At 49.4% G+C, this 19,492-nt stretch overlaps 6 protein-coding genes across 6 annotated transcripts; 2 read left to right on the top strand and 4 right to left on the bottom strand.

Moving 5' to 3' along the window:
• Positions 1 to 404: 404 nt before the first annotated feature.
• BO94DRAFT_549357 (uncharacterized protein) lies at positions 405 to 1,288 on the bottom strand (the record flags this gene model as incomplete). The annotated part of the gene is made up of 4 exons (XM_025613441.1): positions 405 to 465; positions 486 to 571; positions 633 to 1,121; positions 1,178 to 1,288. 4 exons carry the CDS (start codon positions 1,286 to 1,288, stop codon positions 405 to 407), a joined length of 747 nt encoding a protein of 248 aa, XP_025464042.1.
• A 536-nt stretch (positions 1,289 to 1,824) lies between these two features.
• Positions 1,825 to 2,844, top strand: BO94DRAFT_605254 (uncharacterized protein; the record flags this gene model as incomplete). The annotated part of the gene is made up of 3 exons (XM_025616477.1): positions 1,825 to 2,147; positions 2,229 to 2,744; positions 2,797 to 2,844. The coding sequence occupies exons 1-3, from the start codon at positions 2,016 to 2,018 to the stop codon at positions 2,842 to 2,844; spliced, it is 696 nt and encodes a 231-aa protein (XP_025464043.1). The 5' UTR covers positions 1,825 to 2,015.
• Positions 2,845 to 4,629: 1,785 nt separating this feature from the next.
• On the bottom strand, positions 4,630 to 5,879 carry BO94DRAFT_605258 (uncharacterized protein; the record flags this gene model as incomplete). The annotated part of the gene is made up of 1 exon (XM_025616478.1): positions 4,630 to 5,879. The coding sequence occupies one exon, from the start codon at positions 5,877 to 5,879 to the stop codon at positions 4,692 to 4,694; it is 1,188 nt and encodes a 395-aa protein (XP_025464044.1). The 3' UTR covers positions 4,630 to 4,691.
• A 6,101-nt stretch (positions 5,880 to 11,980) lies between these two features.
• On the top strand, positions 11,981 to 13,813 carry BO94DRAFT_538453 (cytochrome P450). The gene is made up of 3 exons (XM_025612492.1): positions 11,981 to 12,136; positions 12,184 to 12,680; positions 12,737 to 13,813. Exons 1-3 carry the CDS (start codon positions 11,999 to 12,001, stop codon positions 13,737 to 13,739), a joined length of 1,638 nt encoding a protein of 545 aa, XP_025464045.1. The 5' UTR covers positions 11,981 to 11,998; the 3' UTR covers positions 13,740 to 13,813.
• Positions 13,784 to 15,964, bottom strand: BO94DRAFT_627133 (DUF2855 family protein; the record flags this gene model as incomplete). The annotated part of the gene is made up of 3 exons (XM_025617394.1): positions 13,784 to 14,141; positions 14,198 to 15,114; positions 15,862 to 15,964. 3 exons carry the CDS (start codon positions 15,962 to 15,964, stop codon positions 13,845 to 13,847), a joined length of 1,317 nt encoding a protein of 438 aa, XP_025464046.1. The 3' UTR covers positions 13,784 to 13,844.
• A 2,864-nt stretch (positions 15,965 to 18,828) lies between these two features.
• Positions 18,829 to 19,485, bottom strand: BO94DRAFT_431066 (uncharacterized protein; the record flags this gene model as incomplete). Its single annotated transcript, XM_025607478.1, has 1 exon — positions 18,829 to 19,485. A coding segment is annotated over one exon (657 nt), but the record flags the coding sequence as incomplete, so codon positions are not given.
• Positions 19,486 to 19,492: the final 7 nt, after the last annotated feature.

The raw sequence follows: 19,492 nt of genomic DNA on the forward strand, positions 1-19,492 counted from the left end.
AATGGTCGATTGGCGACGATTTCAGTCATAACTTGGTCCTGTCAATGGCAGCAAAAAGCCCGATCGACGATGTCAATGATATGGAGGGCGATGTTGATGGAAGAGGATATAATTGAAAATAATCAAATCAAGTGGAAGGAACCTTGAATGATCGTTCTTCCGATGGCAGAAAAGCGACCGGTGGTGGGAGATGGGATGTGACCTGCAGACGCGTCGACGCGGTCTGACAATCCTGATGTCGGGGATATCGATAAAAAGGGCGACTCAAAGCGAAAGGATCTATCAAAATACTTTGGATGCCAATCTAGACATACCAGGCGGCATGCTCCCACTGTCGCAGCTTACAAAGCTGGATATGACATATGCGCATCTCAATCCCCTATACACTCATTTATGTCATTCCATCATTCGAACACCTCCTCCTGACACGCCGGGCCCCCTTGATCGGAAGGCGGCGGATTTCCCCTATGATGAAGTCAACTAACGATGCTTGTAAAACAGCAATCGAAGACACGTACTCATAATAACAAAGCCATGTATAGTAGATACGGCCATTCTTAGCATCCAGCGTCTAAGGAGATACGTAAGCATGTTAATAATAAGTAGACATATCCTGTGTATTGTGAACTTACTAGAGCTTTGACAAAGTAATCCATCATATCAGCTTCTTCTTCTAGCCAATTCTTGTGGCGCTGATTCATAGATTGAGGTGTGAAAGTTTGGGCACGGTCAAAGTCTACCCAGAGAACTCTGTCCGATGATTCCTGGACCATAATATTTCGAGGATATGTATCTCCATGGATGATACCTGCATCATGTATCTCTGATAGTATAGATCGAAGTTTGTATGACCTTTCCCTCGAAAATTTTGCCAGACTGATAGGGCGAATATCGGGTACATATTCAAGTAAGATCGCGTTAGGATTATCGCCCAGGAAATCCTTCAGGTATGGTAGATGATCAGCAGGCTTGATATGCTCTATAAGACCATAGAACTCGGGAACATATCCTCGATTGCATAGACCCCGTTCTTGTAGTCTCATGAAGGCTGTACTTTCACATTTGAATAGATTGATTTCACGATATGGGGGGTCCGCAGGTGACGGCTCGGTCGAATGGTACTAGCAGAAAACAATGATGTCAGTCAAACTCCTTGCAACTCGCCCTGAATACTTACTACATTGAGGATGCACTCTTTCTCATGCCAACGAACGCGAAAGCCACAGGAGAAGGGTGAGTTCTTGATCTCTTGGATAAATGATATCTCCAACAATAAAATCGGTGTCATTGCTTCGACCTTGTTGAAGAAGAAGGGTGCCGAACGAGACGGGGGTGGATCCTCTGTGAGTCAATGGGTTAATAGTAGCGAGGTATCTCATGTTTCTCACAGGGGCTTCCGGTGGTAAGACAGCAGAGCATCCGATCACATGCCGCGCTATGCCAGATCCGGGACTCCACCGCTCTTCCCCGCGAAAGCTCTTTTCCCCACAGGATGCAGTACTTTTCAATACTGAAAAGGTGTACTTGGATCCCAAGGCTTACTACTATTCTCTAGGACTAACGCACCGGCGGCACGATCGAAGTCAGCAGGCCCTCCATCGGCTCAGACCCACAACTAAGCGGGGAACTGACTTATCATACATATTATGAATAGCCTGATCTTGATCTTACAACCAAGAATACAGCAAATGTGGTAGTTGGTCGCAACTATACTAATAATGCAAGCCGAAGGAAGTGTCACGGAACCGTCCATCCCGGCAACCACCAACAAATACATAAGCGTGTTACTACATCCCACGCGTAAATCTCTATCCTGGCTGACATAGTAACTCCCTACATAAGGATCAATCCGCGACACGCTGAATATATAATTGCCCACTTTCTACTCCTTCCCCATTACTTGAGCACGTCACTCCGATGACCTTCAATTAGTTATCATTGTGTCTTTCCACCTTGATCGGTTCCTCACAACAGTCGGCGTCACATCACTGTTATAATAAACTTCTACCAACAACATGACTCAAGATCCTGAGGATGCTTTGAATATTTCTCTGGATCTTTTACAGATTGGCAAGGAACTGAAAAGATCGGAAGCGTCCTCTATATTCGAGGTAGAGATAGAAGGAACTCGCTACGCGATGAAAGTTGTAAGTAGTTAATAGTGTATTTTTATTTTTATTGGTTTTTTTTTTTTTTCTTATAAAAATTAGATACTAACCCCCTCCCAGTTCCATGATAACGGTGACCCAGGATTCACAGAAAAAGGCCGTGATTTGAACCGTTTTCGCTGTGAATTGAGAGCCTATCGAAATCTGCGACGGTTTGGTGTATGTGATCGTGGATCAGTTCCCTACTATCACGGTTATTTTGATCAACTTGATCCAGCCCAGCTTGCACCGCATCTTAATCATTATATGGAGGATATTAACAACCCAAGTGTCATATTGCTCGAGTACTTGGAGGGTACAGAAGAGCTTAACTGTGTGAATTATTCAGATGATAGCTTTCAAATAGCACTTCGCGGATTGCAAGATATTCACAGTGCTCTAGTTCACCACGATATATATCCAAAGAACATCCTCATTGTTCGTGGACCACCTGAGAGACGTGAAACACCGGAGAGAGTTGTTTGGATAGATTTCAATGTTGCCATGACTTTCACAGATAAACAATCCATAAGCTGGAAGGAGGAAGAGTACTTCAACTATGAAATGAAGCTCGCTGCAAGCTTTGGGGACCTTTTGGTATGTTAAGTAACACATACATGTATCAGAAGAGGTTCTAACGACATTCCAGCGAGAGGATCAGAAAGAAGGCCTTCCTCCAAACACGAAGTTCTACTAAATGACGCGCTCATCCGTTGGCTAGTGACAATGCCTGCTAAATTTCCATATAACGCACCATGAACTAGATCATCCAATGTTAAAGACGTTCTGATATAGTCAAGCGCGGTCATAATCAGGTCGTACAACCGATTCTAAACCTTTCCAGTCTATTGGCATTAATTCTATCTATGCTGTCCGAGGCACTTGGCATGAAAAGGGGTTGAGTGGAGGAATAGGTCTTAATTCTAATTATGGTCTTTGTGGTTAAGTAGGAAAGGCCTAATTTATATGCCCGAGGCTTTAATCTTTAGCTAAGACTCCAGTACGCCTTATACGGAAGGTCCAACAGAGGGCTTGGCGTAGGTTCACTCTTGCATCGGAGTGCACCTGGCAGCTCCCCCACGATTTGAACCATGATATAGTCCATTTCAATACAGTACCTAGTACATACGACCACAGGGTGTGGAGAACAGGGCTTCCCGTCCGCTCAGCCGTACTTAAGCCACACGCCGGGAGGTTAGTAGTTGGGTGGGTGACCACCAGCGAATCCCTTCTGTTGTATGTTCTTCTGCCTTTTTATTGAATCTCAATCCTCTGCTGTATCGTTTTTGCTCCCTATGGAACAATACAGACGGGCCTTAGCAGATGCTTCTGTCAAACACCATTTGCTTCAATGTCCGGGATTTGCTCGCTCGGACAACCCGCCACCTTGAGTATAATGCCACGTCTTTCCCAATCTTGCTCCGATCATGTATCTGACTACCTTTGTAACTGTTTTTACAGCATCCACCTTCGCATCACACATGGCTCGTGATACTTCCTATGTATATCGTGAACCCTTCGACTACTCCAGCTTCCGATGTAATCTCCACCGTGCCCTGCCCCGCCCTGCCATCAGCAACCCCATGTACCGAAATATATTATCATCGATGTTTGTTGATGAAGCCGAACCAACCCCTTATGTCTCCAGCATCCGAGCATCTCTCATTATCGGATATATATTCTGCATCTCAAGAATCGGTAACCTATAGCCGGTCTTCTAACTGCCCGAATCCCCGTTATCTGAATATCGCTACCGACACAGCAGCTCCGCGTTTACGTTTGCATGTCTTCTCTGCTAACACTAGTTCTTACAAGCATAATATTGTCTTTGCATGTCTTTGCAGCCATGTGTGTCAGACAAGCCGTGGGCTCCGGACTGGGCCGATACTGTCGGTTTGCAATGGGGCAATTATACCCGACTAAGCAGGGAGAGGGATATTCCAATAGCAGTGTGATTCTCACAGCCGCCCCTAACCACATTAACCTAAACCCCTAGCTCTACTTCCAGTTCTATTCTTAAAAAGACAGCATATTTGCCCATCCCCTTATCCACTAATGTTCAATAATACCTCATCCCTCAGGGCCCATAACCAATCGATTTAACATACCCAATACCCATCAATCGAGTCAAGCTCACCGATCACTCGGAGATATCCGACCATTTACGCCCCAAGGATCTGGTCTGGACTCTGATCCGAAGCCAAAAATCCTCCTGACCAATCGGAAGCGCAGCGTACCTGAGCCGAATATTGACAGGGTGAAAATAGCCGATCTGGTGTGGTCCTCGGCGGCGCTAGTTGAGGGGTAATTTCCGGAATACGAGGATCGGTGGCGTTGTTGTATTTAGGGTTTGTTGTTGTGGTGTTGTGGGTTGATGGGATGATTAGATTATGGGGATGTGTTGATCGAAGGGGGTTATTTGGACGACTATTGATTTTAGTTAAGGGACATGAGGCGAAAGAACGGACTTTCTCAATATTACATCCAATTAATACAGGTAGTAATCAAACTCAAAGGGTTTGATCTATACAGCACCCCGACACATCAACCCTGCGCACCCTTGACCTGTCCACAGTTTCCATTCGACATCTGAATAGTAGCCGAGGAGCTGTGCACTGACGCCACCGCATAAGTGGTGTCCTGTGAGCATGTAGTGGTCTTGATGAGATAACAGTATTTGACAGAAGATGTGACCGCATTGTAGTAAGACATGGCGCAAGTGGCGCTCTGCATGCAGCTGACGCAGCAGTCGTAAGCAGAATCGGTGTTGCCAACACTCAGACTCTCCCCAGGGACATGGCTGAACGTGATGTAGTACATGTACTGGCCGGCAAACGAGCCGAAGTCCGAGGACAGGGGATCACCAGCAATGTTGTTGCTACCGCATGCTTCGTAAAAGCTGGCGGTCGCAACGGCGCCCACGGCGGTGGTGGTGGAAGTCACGGTGGTGGTCTCGGCGGCGGCGTAGATTGTTTCGGTGATGGTGGAGGTGGTGCTGTAGCTTAGGGTGGTGGAGACGTCGGAGGGGAGTACTGTTGAGGTTTGGGAAATGGTGTTGGTGACGGTTACGGTGGTGGTGGGGATAGCGGCGGTGGCGGTGATGGGGGAGCCGGTGATGGTTGAGACGGTGGTGGTCTTGACGATGATCTTCTCATGGCATTCCACTTCTTGAGGATACTGGTAATCGTCCAACAGAGGAGAGCAATCGGAGTCCTCGGTCAAGGACCGCTTAGCAGCAGTAGTAGTGGGCAGCGTGTCTACGATGGGGGTGAAGTCTGCAGAGCTGGCAATGGTGGAGGTGCTAGTGCTGGTGGTGGAGATGGTGAAAGAGACTGTAGCGGTGACGGCAGCTGGAGTGAGAGTCACTGTCGCTGTGGTATAATCGGTCGAGGTTGTAGAGAAGGTATCGGTGACTGTGGTAGCAGTGGAAGTGACGGTGGTGGTGTCATAGTCTGTCACGACCACAGTGGTGGCGTCGGGAGTCACCGTGACGGTGTCCTGAGTGGTGGTAAAGACGACGACGGGAGTATGGTCATGGAGGGTGCGAGTGATGGTGGTGGTAGGCACCAGGGTCAGCGAGCTAGTTCCCAGCTCTGTCCGACAGGTGACTGTAGGCTCGTTGACACTGCTAGCCACGGGGGAGCTGGCGGCAGGGGAACTAGGGCTGGGAGTGCTGGCCGAGCCCTGACCGAGCAGGAGGCCCGCAACGAGGACAAAGCGGTAGAGAGACATGTTCGCAGACAACAGATGAAGAGTTTTCAATTGCGTGCTGCTGGAATCGAGGGGTTGGAGTCCTTGCAATAAGTAGTCGTCGCTTGGTTTGGACAGGAATTGCCGTCGGCTATTTTCACCAGCGCCGACTCAGGTCGCCCCAGCGGGCGTCAATAGTGCAGCTGAACACGGAGCTGCGCCACAGGATCAGGACCCTCAGACTACTGATTGGAGTTGTTCCTGGCGAGAATTTGTCTGTGCTTGCTGGGTAGCAATAGCCGACAGTGCCCCTCGCAATGATGTATATACAGTAGCCCACCTCTCTAAACACTCCATGCAGATGGATTCCCACACTGTTTCTTTCCTTCCCCTCAACCGAGTCCAACCTCAGTCATTCTTTCCTTCATGTTACTCAATTAATATTCGTTCATTCTCTTTTATTTGACACTCCCTTACAGTCAGTCGTTCAAACCCACAGTTGAGTCGTCTGTCAAGATGGGCCACCTGCTTGTTCGAGGATGGATCCTCGCCGCAGTGTTGCTGCAAACCAGCGTTGCCTTGATCATATCGGCTGAACCAACTGTTACTCCCACTCCTTCGGCGGCAACATCCAGCCACCATCATTGGTCTTACATCTCAAGATCATTGCCCAGTCGCAGACCCTGCAGCGCTGTTTATTCTTCATCCGTTCCTTCCTCTCGGGTAACCCCTACCCCATCGACTATCGTGGTGCCCTCGTCAAGTGGAATGCCTTCATCATCCACTCCGCTGGTGAGGGGCTCTTCCACCCCTTCTTCAAGACCAGTCCCAAGTCCTTCGGTGGCTTCCCAGCCGCATTGGAGTTACATCTCCCGGCCTCTGCCGCACCGCAACCAGTGCTCGGCTTCCTCGTCCGGAGCTATCCCGGCATCTTCAGCCCCGGCCTCGAGGCCAGCTCCCAGCACATCCATTGCTGTTTCTTCACCGGCTGTTCCAACCGGAGACCCTCACCCGAGCATTGTCTCTACCACACAGACTGTAACTGCCATTGGATCTTCCACGCCGCAGTTGACCACGTCAACGGTCCTCTCTACTCGTACAGCCACCATCACTGCATGCCCCTCTACAGTCCCGAACTGCCCTGCCAGCGCCAGAACCACTTTTGTGACGACAGAGACAATTGTGGTATCCACCACGATCTGCCCGGTTACCGAGGCTGCCGCGACCCAGACAAAGTCTATCTCCCCGTCCGCAACCGGAATTGCTGGTAACAACGGCGAGGGCAGTGGTGGCTCGGATTTCACAACCTCAACCGTGTTCAGTACCCGTACTGCTACCATCACTGCATGCCCTTCTTCTGTGACCAACTGCCCACTCAGATCAAAGACGACGTACCTGACCACCGAAACCCTGGTTGTTTCCACGACAGTTTGCCCCGTGGCCGATGCAACCGGTAGCAGCGGCGCGGCAATCACCCAGCATGCGTCTTCCCCTTCTGCTACTGAGATGGTTGGAGGAGGTATCGGTGGTTCCGAACTCACCACCTCTACCATCCTGACCACATTGACGAGCACCATCACCGCCTGTCCTTCTTCCGTCACCAACTGTCCCTTGAGATCAAAGACCACCTACGCCATCACGGAAACATTGGTTGTCGGAACCACTGTCTTTCCGGTGTCCCAGAAGTCCATCACCCAAGCCAACCCTCCTCTGCCATCATCAACGGGGGCAAATGGCGAAGTGGCGTCCATCACAACCTCCACTATCCTGAGCACACGGGTTGCCACGGTTAGTGCCTGTACTGCAGATGATACGAGTTGCAGTGGGTCATCACAGGGCTCTTATGTCACGACCGAGACCCTGGTCGTAGGATCGACCGTGTATACAGTCCTAACGGCCCATGCATCTGTCCCAACCGGAGGCGTTGAGGCAATTACTGCTTCCGCGACAGTCACCAATGCTCACCCCACCAGCCCGGCCACCGCGTCCCCTCAGGATGAGTCAATCGGGTCCGGATCAGGATCTTCTGGTGACAGCACTACCCCTGGAGGTACAAGCTCGGTTGCAAGCTCAGGATATGAATCTAGTACGGGCTCCAACGCAGGTTCCAGTGCAGGCGTAGGTTCAGTCTCTAGCTCAGTCTCTGGCTCTGGCTCTGGCTCTGGCACAACCTCCGGCACAAGCTCAGATGCCAACACAGACACCAGCGCAAACGCAAACGCAGTCTACACCACCACCATCACTGTCGAATCCTGTTCCAACGACGCTACCTGCACCGGATACATCAGCACCATCGTGATGACGCAGACCGACGCCAGTCAACCCACCGTTACCGCCAACCCATACACATATACCCCCCACTCTGGCTCAGGAGTTGGAGGTAACTACACTGCCTCATCCGCCTATGCCTCTTCCTCAGTGAATGTATGGCCCCAGAGCAGCCATGCCGGTGGCATGAGCACGACCGTTGTATCTCCCACAAAAAGTGCAGTCAGTCCGTTGTACACCGGGGCTGCGTCTGCGGCTACGCGGTTATCGATGCTGCAGGTTATGGGAACGATGTTGGTGCTCGTGCTGGCCGTTTTGGTGTAGGATAGAAAGAATCTGTGATTGTGGTTGTGAATCTTCAATTTCATGTGTTATGTGTGTTCTAAATATAATATTACTTCCTTCGGAGTGATAGAATCTGTATTCCTGTAGTCAACGTATGACTGAACTGGTGTCACGGATATATGCGGCCATGACAACCCGTGAAGTCAATTGAGCCGCTCATGCTGCCCATATGCAGTCAGTGAGAAGAACACATTGGATCGCGAGTATTGGGGCTCTTGCGACCGGGCCCGGATGGAGAAAACGAGGAGAGGCCGCGAGTCTGCGAAGCAGAAAGAATCACAGGCTAATGCAGGAGACTTACTAGTGGCCTACTGTTTTCTTTGTATTTGCTCTCACGCGCTACCACCTTGGTGTTTCTCTTAGGCTACATAAGATATTGTGCCAATGCGACGATAGAACCTTGTCAAAAGGTCACTTTAGCTTTTGTAAACAAATCAGGAGCGAGGCTCGGCAGGGGCCCTAACTCTGAATTAACTCAACGACGGTAGTCTTTGAAGCACACTTTTGTTACTGGGTGATAAAATAGAAACAAACATGGCACAAGACAAATAGACAAAGAGAAAAGGTGACATAGGCACCAAGAAAGATTGGCAGCCAGCCTATTACTGTCTAAAGTGGGCTAAGCTGGCGCAAAAGTACCCGAATAAGCACTAATGCAGACTACCAACCATCACACCGTGTTAGCTGCAGTACAGCAGACAAAGAAACAAGCTTCCACTGCGCTTTCTCATCCTCCGACAAGGCTGTATTCCCTCACAGAGTGAGATTCTCCACCGCCTCACTGCCATACACTGCTGGATTGACATCGCTGCAGGCCCCGACACGTCTGCGTGCAGCTCAATCTCCACTAGACCAGGTGTTGCCCGAACTCGACCGATAGGTACGTTTCCTGGTTCGGGCCTTGGCCGACCTAAACTCTCGGCTGTCCACGCCCCCCGGGTAGATCATGGCTGTTGATCCAGGCTCCGAATATAACATCTTCTGTCGATATTATGAAACGGAGCTATTTCCTGTGCTTCGCAAACACGGGGTCAGGTTTGTGGCTAATTCCCCGTTAGCCGGTGGGTTCGCTACGGGTAAACTCACCTTCGCCGAGACTTCAGACTAATTGAAGGGTACGCGGTTCGAACACACCGAGGAGAATCTCATGGGAAGGCTTTTCCGCATGTGGTATGATAAACCGGTGTTTCATGATGCGGTGAGGGAGTTGGCTGGTGCGGTGGAGAGGTTCGAGGGGGGATGCAGCTTGGCTCAGGTGGCTATGCGGTGGCTGGTGTTTCATTCGGGGCTAAGGGGGAGTGATGGGGTGGTTATTGGGCCGAGTGGGGGTGCGCAGTTGGAGGAGTATCTGGCTGCGCGTGAGAAGGGGCCTTTGGTGGGGGAGTTGGTGCGGGTGATTGAGGGGTTGTATGGGGGGGTTAGGGGGGAGGCGGTGGGGGTGGTGGAGGTTGGGTGGTGGTCGATATGATGATGGAGTTGTTGATTGTTTCGCGGTGGAATGTGTATGTCAGTGTAGCTGGATATATAAAAGAAGGCATTTGGTTGGATTGGAAGGTTTGATAATGGATTTCGAATACGAACGGGACGAGTAATTATCGTTACAAATAGAGAGCAAGGTATTTGACGGGCTGCGCTGGCACAGACCTGAGAGAAACAGAAAAAAGGGAAAATAAAAAAGAGAGAGCGAGAGAGACAGAGAGGGATAAGAGGCAAAGGAATAAGGAATGGAAGGACAGGAAGGGTATAATCTCTACCCAGATATACTCTTCAGAGTATCCTTGTCCAAACTGATTCATTCCCAGCGACTAGACAGTCTGAAGGCCATAAGTACGCAGAATCCTTTGTGGGTCGTTTTTCTGGGCAAACGCATCACAACCGCACAGGAAACTTAAAACAAGCAAGCCCCAGAACAATCATCATGTTAAGGACATGGATCCATAGATAGAGACGCACGATTCGAGATTCCGTCTGTGAGCATCATATTCCTTCACATATTGCCCTATCCAGAACTTTTCTGCCGGAGAATTTGCCCCTTCTCCCGTGCATCAGATATCCCATTTCATCTTTTTCGGTTGTGGACTCATCGACAACAGGAAATAATCGGTGGTAGCTGATCCATATATCAAGTCGGGATCCATATCTGTTATGCAACCTTTCACATTTCAGACAGGTCCTAATTAGCAGACTTAAGGATGTTAGCTGGTAGATGCTAGAAGGGTGCATCTGGGCGATTACCTTTCCTGGTACACCTATCAGGACATAGCTTATATCATCTACCTAGCCCTCTCATCCAGACAGTAGATAATTCCATAACAGATGGTAAAGGGAAGCGACAGCAGAAAGCAGAAAACCACAGCCTGGCGAGAAATGTATGAAGGGAGCGAGGTCAATGCGGTGAACAGCAGAAGGGAGATGCAGAGGCTCAACAACGCCATCACGCTATGCTTCATAGGAGGGATTGTGGACGACAGCTCATGAGAGCATACTGCATTCAATAACGTGAATATGGCAATTTTGAGGGCTCTGTGTGTTGACTGGTTATCATTTGGGTCTTATATGACGCCGATGATCATTTTGCGTCTCCTGTCAGGCTTTGGGCAGGATCCATCCGCCGGTCACGAGTGGAGGCGGTGCTTATCGACGCTTATCGATTGGCTCCTCGTTCATCATAGCGGCACTTCCCGAGCCAACGCAGTGACTACCTTGCCTAGTCGGGAAAGTGATCGACCGACTGGGCGGGGTTGGGCCTGTGAATCACGCCATGTGTCTTTCTATGGAGATTACAGCTTTTAATAGTGTAATCACCACGTGGGTAGCCATAGAATGTGGGTGGGGATCTGAGCAGGAAGACAAGAGCCGAGTGAGCCAATCAGAGATTGCTAAGAAACGGCTTTTCTACACTGGATGTGGGGTAGTCGTATAAGCATGCACAGGACTATTGTGGCAATGAGAACGGAAGTAGAAAGTAAAGGTCCGATTCACTATGAAAAGTAATATCCACAGTACAACATCTGTCCGGCATAGTTCCGAGAGGAAGGAAGCTTGCTTTAGGGGCAGGGTTTCTTGACAAGCACACAGTAGGAGCCCTTCGGCCACCTCTATCATTGGGTTCAATCTTGGTCTTCTGTACTCTACCTCATACTACCTTTGAGAGTAACATCTGCCATATCGTGGAGATAATTGAGGATCAGTAATCATGAAATGGAAACTGCAATGAGAATTGAAACACTATATGTTCTGGATGACCCTCGGAAGAATTGACCAGACCATCTTTTTCTGTGAAATTTGGCAGGATTGCTATATCAATACCAAGCTCCTGGACCATTATCCTCAAACCAATGAACAAAAACGAATGCTCCAAGAACAACATCGAGACAGGGCCATAGGACGCGATAGTAAGGCTGACAGGTAAGCCCTAACAGACACTAAAACCCCCCGGCGCCCCCCACTAAGCACTAATGGCAACCTATCCACGTAAATATTTAACTGGCCTTATAATCCCCTGTCAGCTCCATCCTATCGCCAATCGTCTTCCTGACTCCCATCCAATGCAAAGTGCCAACCTGGACCGAGACGGCCTCGGCAGCCGCATCGCCATAGCTTTGGCAGCAATATGCCTTACCACCTTCCTTTACAAGACGGCCAAGGCACGACTACGCTTTTACCACCTCAAAAAACAAGGCCTAGTACGTCTATCTCCCACCAAACCTCAACCCCAATTAACCAAATTTAGCCAGTCCCCTCCTGGGATCCCATATTCGGAAACCTACGACTCATGCCAGCGCTTCTCAAAAAATGTCCCCGTGATGCCCTACAATCCGGAACCTTCACCCTCCTCAGCATAGAACACCTAGATCTACAAAACGGCTTCTACATCGACCTATGGCCATTCACAGGCCCAATGTTCGTCGTGACCACTCCCCCACTCGCCATCCAGGTTTGCCAAACCTACAATCTACCCAAACCAACCGGAACCTTAGCCCCATTCATCAACCCCATGGCCGGCGGACATAACTTCTTCATCGCCAACGGACCAGAATGGAAACGCGACCGCGACCTCTTCAACCACGCATTCAGCATGACATCCACTATGGGTCACGTTGACTATATTCTGGATGAAGCGGAGATCTACGTTGAAATTCTTCGCGAAAATGCCAAAAAGGGAGATATATTCTCAATGGATCAGCTGGCTTGTAACTATGTAATGGATGTGATTGGTAACGTTGCATTGTAACCCCCCCTCCCCCGGCAACCAAACCTGAGCCCCGTGGCTAACAATCCAACAGAAATACCCGTTTCAACTCCCAAACCAAACAAAATCCCATCGCCGCCGCCATGCGCGACACCATCGATCTAGAATGCGGCCGCGAGAGCGAGAATAACCCCTTCCAACGGTGGAATCTCCATCGGATGTACCGTCAATGGCGCAACAGCCGCACCATGAACCATTACATCGGGTTGGAGTTGGAAAAGCGCTACCAGGAGGGCAAGACCACGACGCGGGGGAAATCTATTATGGATGTTGTCATCGCTGAGTATATGAAGACTCGACCGAACCAGACTCACGCTTCAACTCTCGACCCGGAGTTTAAAACTTGGGCTGTCATTCAAATCCGCTTATTTCTCTTCGTCGGACATGACTCTACCGCCGTGACTATAATCTATTGTCTCTATCTGTTGTCGAAACATCCAGACATCCTGGCTAAGGTTCGTAAGGAACATGAGAGGATCTTCGGCTGTACGGGTACTGTGGCAACGCAGATTAAACAGCATCCAGAGAGGATTAATCAAATGTCCTACACATTAGCCGTTATCAAAGAGACACTCCGGCTCTTTCCCCCCGCTAATGGTCTGAGGTTCGGTACTCCGGGTGCTTCTCTCACTGACACCGATGGAAAGACTTTCCCGGTAGAGGGCTGCTCAATCTGGCTGGTGCACACCGCCATTCATCGCAACGCAGGCTACTGGCCTAAACCTCACGAATTCATTCCAGATCGCTGGCTAGTCGAGCCCGGGCATGAGCTTTATCCGCCAACAGGTGGGTGGCGGCCATTTGAGCGCGGAGCGCGGGACTGTGTAGGCCAGAATATGGCGTTGCTGGGGATCAAAATCACGCTGGCCATGGTGGTGCGGGAGTTTGACTTTGATAGTCAGTATGAGGAGTGGGATCGGGAGAATCCGGGGTTTGGCGATGTGCGGACTATGTTTGGGGAGAGGGCGTATCCGGTGGCGAAGGGGTCGGCGCATCCTGCTCAGGGGTATCCGTGTAGGGTTAGGTTGGTTGAATAGCTGGCTATACTGGTATATATTTAGGAGTATTTTGGAAGTAGGGTATATATAACGGTAGCAAATGTGTCAATAATATGCGTTCGGCAACATGATCTTCAAGGAAACCTAAAACCGATAAACCAAAGCCTCATCCGGCTTGACCTTACTCTGACAGAGCAGATCCCAGCCCCCTTCAATACCCTCCGGACCAACAACTCCCTTTCCCCAAACAAGATGCAGATCCGGGGCCACCAACTGGCGATTCTCTAGCCAATGATTCCAACGCTCACTCAACACCTCAAAGACCTTCTCTGAATCCCGAACCTCCAACACAGCATCAAGAACAGGCGACGTGTTGAAGTTGATCATCCCCAACTCACCCATGGCTTTCTGCCCCGCAATAACCTCCTCCATCGAGTATACCTGCATCCAATTAGCACTATCCCCTCCCCACCCCTAAAGAAACAAGAACCACATACCTTCTGCTGAAGTCCAACCCCAATAACCACAAGCTTACACCCCCTCAACAGCTCATTCTTCATAATCATCCCAAACAACTTCTGATGCACCCCATCCCTGCCCCCGAAATCCACCACTACCAGTTTCTCCGGCTTCCTCTCCACCAACCACTCCTCCGCCCCTTCAACACCATCATACCCCACCGCCAGCGTCTGAAAAGACGGCTTCATCCCCCTCGCCGCCTCTCCAATCACCCCAGGCTCAGACGTAACCTGCAACAACCCCGCCGGTCCCTTCCCCTCAGGCCTCAAACACAAATTATACGCCACCGACCTCGCCGTCTTCCCACTCGCGGCGAGGGAAATCACCACCGCACGCGAAACATCCGCCTCTGACGTCCCCCACTCCAACCCCGGTGTACCGGGGAACGGCGCCATGATAGGCTTCTTCTCCAAATCATAACTAAACACATACTCGGTAAGAAGATACCCACATGTCCAGAGCAAACGCATGGCTGATTCCCAGCCCTGACGTTCCAAATCCATATCCTTGATATCGAGAACAACGTATCTGTTATAGATGGACATGAGGGATTGGCGATGAGGGGAGATCTCGATGAAATGGTCTTTGGGAGTTCCCGGGATGAGTTGTAGGTCGACTTCGTGGGAGGATAGAGGCCAGTAGCCCCAGAGGGTTGTTCCGGGGTGCAGGGAAGGGATGGTGCTTGAGGTGATGGTCGCGAGACCCCAGGAGGGAACGATGCCCCAGGAGGTGGGGTCGTTGTAGGGTGTGGGGGTGGTGGCAGGGAGGGGGTAGGTGCACCACCAGTTTGAGTAGTCGCCGAGGAGGGCGTAGGTGAGGTTGTTGGTGGTGAGGGAGAGGAGGGTTGGGCGGACGCGGATGGAAGAGGGGGGAGGGGGGTGCTCGGGGGTGGGATCTGGAAGGTGGTGTGTTGGGAGTTGTTGTGTTTGGAGATGACGTGGACGTCCATTTTGGGTGGTTGGGTTGGATTGTGGGATTGTGTGAGGAGAAGGAGGAGATGGTGGTGGTGAGTGAGGGTGATGGGTGCGGTGCGGGTGTGGTTTATATATGTAGCCTCGGCGGATCTGACCACGAACTGTAGAGAAGGATCCTCGACAGGCGTCTACGTGTAGTGCGAATATAACATGAATGATTGGATCCTGCGTACCTGATCGGGAAGATCTCCCTCAAAGGTGGTGGATGGGTTGATGCTACAGTGTATATGGTGAGGCTGTGAGATGCATTTCAGCCGCAGCAGTAGTGAAAGAGAGTAACACTGCAGCGATGAGCTAGCTGGCTTGTTAGTGCCAAATGTTGAATCTAGTGCTTACCCTTGCAGAATGTGATTTGCCAATTCGCGTATTTCTGGCGGGTACTTGTGCTAGCGTGAAGCGCCAATGCATGACGGTTACACCAACAGGAGCTAGTTCGATGGGGGACTTGAATGTCCTGAGTTTGGTTTGTTTTGGATGGTTCTGGGCAGGCTGGCAAGGCTGATGCCTGCGGAGTTGGAATGTTATTCCTTGCATCAATCGAAAACGAGTCACCTCACACAGCCGTGTTACCAACTCTTTACTGAACCAGATGATGTCAGGACATGTATGCTTCTGATCTATTTCCCTGATAACAAACCCGAACGCGCGTCCATCTTTCCCAATCATACCAATAATGGCGAACCCGTCCTGAAACGCATCACCTGAATCCCTGACTTGCAACAAGGAAAAGCTGAACAAAATGCCAAAGACGGAACACACCTTGGTTGTCATGCGTAGAAAGTAAATGGCCAGAGGAGCAAGATCAAGTCAGTACCAATAAATGCATTTCCTCTGTCATCCCCATATTTTCAGACCGCAATTTGCTATGCACCCCATCGGCACCAACGTTCAAGCCATCGGTCTATATTGGCCCTGAGCCAGTTCCATCTCCACGCATTTCTCCACGCATTTCTCCATCCGACAGATCTTGGTAGCCCACTTATTCATATAGATGTCCGATGGCTCTGGATACTGCGCATGAAAAATCTCGGGTAATGTCTACCGATAGAGGAAGCAATAGATTAACAGAACCTTGTCTATGAACGCAATGCGCCAGCGCCATGTCAACCCTCTCCATCAATTATATAAAAATAGTAGACTCTCACCTATGACAAATAATTCCCCAAGACACCCTCGTGAAACCAATCCCATCTAGATAGGATATATGAGCACCATCGAGAGGCTTCTCATTCTTCACTATTAGATCGATCATGGGTCCCATATACTTACATTCCACACATAATAAACTCATCCATCACTCCAAATCTACCCTTGGAATCCATATTCTCACTCATAAACATATCTATTATTGTGAATCCCCCAACTGCCATCTTCCCCGATGTCACGTGATCATAGCCACCTGATCACGGTGTTGGTATGATCGCATGCTGAACCTTTTCCGACTACTAAGCGGGCTTGGCTAGTCGGGAAGAAACAGCTATTCCAAATGGCTGCGCTGGAATGCCGGTACAGTTATATATGTTACATCCAATGAAAGCGCCGCTGGGGCCTCTTTTTTGATGACGGTTTTTCTATCTTGATGTTCGGCGACCGGCCCAGGCACCAGGTGGTGTTGGAAATCCCCAATCGAAGTTATTTTTTCTTTATACTGGTTGGTAATATCTGTGTGGCTCTATTATAATCATTATATGTTTATGCGTTCGTGCGTGGCGCATATGATCTTTGTTGTTGGGCTTGTGGTGTTGGTTTCGCCGGTGTCGGGGTCGGCTGGGTGGTGGTCGGAGGGTGGGATAGAGCAGCGCAGATTAACATGATTCCCAAAATGGAATTATTCAATTTCTGCATCGGGAAACCCCCCAAAAAAGAAAATAAATTTGCATCTAGATCTAGCTGCAGGGCGTAACTCTATGTACGGAGTAATTAGGCCCCGGATGTCCTGCAGCAGCAAGGTTAATCTAGAACAATTGATAAGATCCGGTAAATCGAGTTAAAAGTTACTCCGTACAAGTGGCTTTCTTACAACGAAACTTTCAGTAAGCCGTACTAGCGCGGATCAAAATTACGCATGCATGCAAGACACCCGATATGGTTAGGATGGATGTTGTATTGAACTAGTACTGCATGTACTTATGCGCCTCACCAAATAGGGCGCCATGCTAGAAGGTTGTGGAAGCTTGGTCTGATGCAGGTGATGCATCATGCATGTTTGCTATGAACCAATGCACCCCGCATTTCTAGAATGGGCAATTGCAAAAGTACCGGACTTTTACAGTGTTACACCCCTTTATACCCACCCTCGTTGGCGAATCATCCAAAGCATCTCGGAGAATTTGTCACCTGAAGGTCGCTGCATGTTTGGTCACAATCGTGACTTGGTGAGCTGCTTCTATCTTCGGAATTATTAGATCCGGAGCTTGGGTTGGAAAGACTTGATTGTTCGGTGAAAAGGGTGTGTACAGATTATACTTGCATTGCAGGCTACATAGTCATTCTTTAGGGAAGGAGGGTGCTGGGGTATACTAACTTTTATATGTGTATTTATCTTCATATGAAGTCCCTAAACTATTGCATCAAGTACTCAGTGAACTTATAAGTATCAGATAATAGTTATGTGGCGCTGCTCATAACACTTGCTCGTAGTAATTCCTCTAGCTTGCGGGGTTGTTATCTCTAAGATGCGTTCTAAATCATAAACAATCTCGACCTCGCGGTGGGATTAGTTGAAGGTGCTCTGTGAGATGGTCGGATATATCGCCAAGTAGAAATTTCATGCAATCTAATCATGTTTTATATTTCATAGCACCATTGAGCTAAGTATGATATTTTTATATCATGGAATATAGCGATAGACTCTCTTATGGTAGGTTGCTTCTAAGAATGGATACTTTCAGTGCCACTCACACAATCGAAATCGAGCACTATGAAATAATTAGAGCACTGGAGTTGATTTTCGAACTATGCGCTAGCGTGTTGAGAAACACAAGGTAAGGTCCAGGCAAGGGAAGTTCACAGCTTCAAAACTTCTCATTAGTTCACATACTTAGTCTTACATGGGGTTTGACTTTTATAGCGTGACTTGATTTATATTGCCAGACCTTACTGCTTCAGCTGAACGAAGTGGGAGGGAGGGAGGGTAAGAATATCTTCAGAACGTCAATTTAGACTGTAGTGCGGAGTGGGCCTCGACCAGATCTCTATGTAAATTCAGGTCGTGGGTTTAGATCGAGTAGTGTTTCTAGATATTTAGCCCTTCAATATGCTTCTTTAAGTTCCTTGAAAGTGCTTGATAGAGCTCTTTGGGGTGCTTGGTTGAGCCCTTTGGAAGTGCTCGAGGACACCTTTATCTACATGCTTTAGTTTGCTTTACATGATACTTAATGGGAGCCTTCAAAACACCTTAGACTGGGGCTTCCGGACCTAGTATAGAGTCAAGCTCCACTTTTGGTACGCAAATGCTTATATAGACAGCTCTACAGTCTTTGCGTCGCATGAAATTCATGCAACACCTCGGTAACCAACAATTTGATCAAACAACCTCCTGTCCGCTTCAATCCAAAGAGCGAAATATACAAATTTCCAAAGACACCAACCAACTCCACCCGATGCAAATAACCCGCTAAGACCAACGCCACTCTTTATACAGCCTCCCAATCCATCGCATCCACAATAAAGTCCCAATCCCCATCCTGATCTTCACGCTCTCCTGCCCCTGCCCCTGCCACCTCACTTTCCACGGTATGTTGCTTCGCGAGCAAATATGCATCCTCCAACCCCTGAAAGATGGCCGCAAGGATCATCTCAAAGTTATAACTCGCCAACGGCATCACCTTCTCTTTCCTCCTCGCTGTGGCCCACCGATCCCGCTCGCGTTCCTTTTTCGTCATATCGGCCGTCTTCCATCGATTGCGTAGCTCCTTCGCCCGTTGTAATTGCTCGTGTACTTCACCCTGTCCGAGGACGGGGTATAGTGGACTGTTTGGATCTTGTAGAGCCTCGAGGACGTTGGCATGATACCGATGACTGGAGAGCGGCGCCCCATGTTGCGCGAGATGCGTCTGTCCGAACGCCGATGAAACATTCGTTCCGAAAATCCCGAGTAAATGGACGATCGCGCGCTCCAGTAGTGCGTAGTATTCGTGGAAATCGATTTTGAACATGATCTCGGCGTGGCTGACGTCGGTGTCACTAGTAGAAGGGTCCAGTGTCGCGAGGCGGTATCCTTCGGCGAGAAAAGGGAGTTTCCATTTCAATCGAGCGACAATCTTCATGAAGCGGGAGAGATCGTCGGAGGGGGAGGAG

Source organism: Aspergillus sclerotioniger (assembly GCF_003184525.1).
Source record: "Aspergillus sclerotioniger CBS 115572 chromosome Unknown BO94scaffold_28, whole genome shotgun sequence".
Taxonomy (NCBI): Eukaryota; Fungi; Ascomycota; class Eurotiomycetes; order Eurotiales; family Aspergillaceae; genus Aspergillus; species Aspergillus sclerotioniger.

Excerpts from the sequence above, each read along its gene's own strand:
- BO94DRAFT_538453 (XM_025612492.1), top strand. The coding sequence starts at position 11,999 with ATGCAAAGTGCCAACCTGGACCGAGACGGCCTCGGCAGCCGCATCGCC. Across the intron at positions 12,137-12,183 it reads ACCTCAAAAAACAAGGCCTA|CCAGTCCCCTCCTGGGATCC; the intron begins GTACGTCTATCT and ends AACCAAATTTAG. Across the intron at positions 12,681-12,736 it reads GTGATTGGTAACGTTGCATT|AAATACCCGTTTCAACTCCC; the intron begins GTAACCCCCCCT and ends ACAATCCAACAG.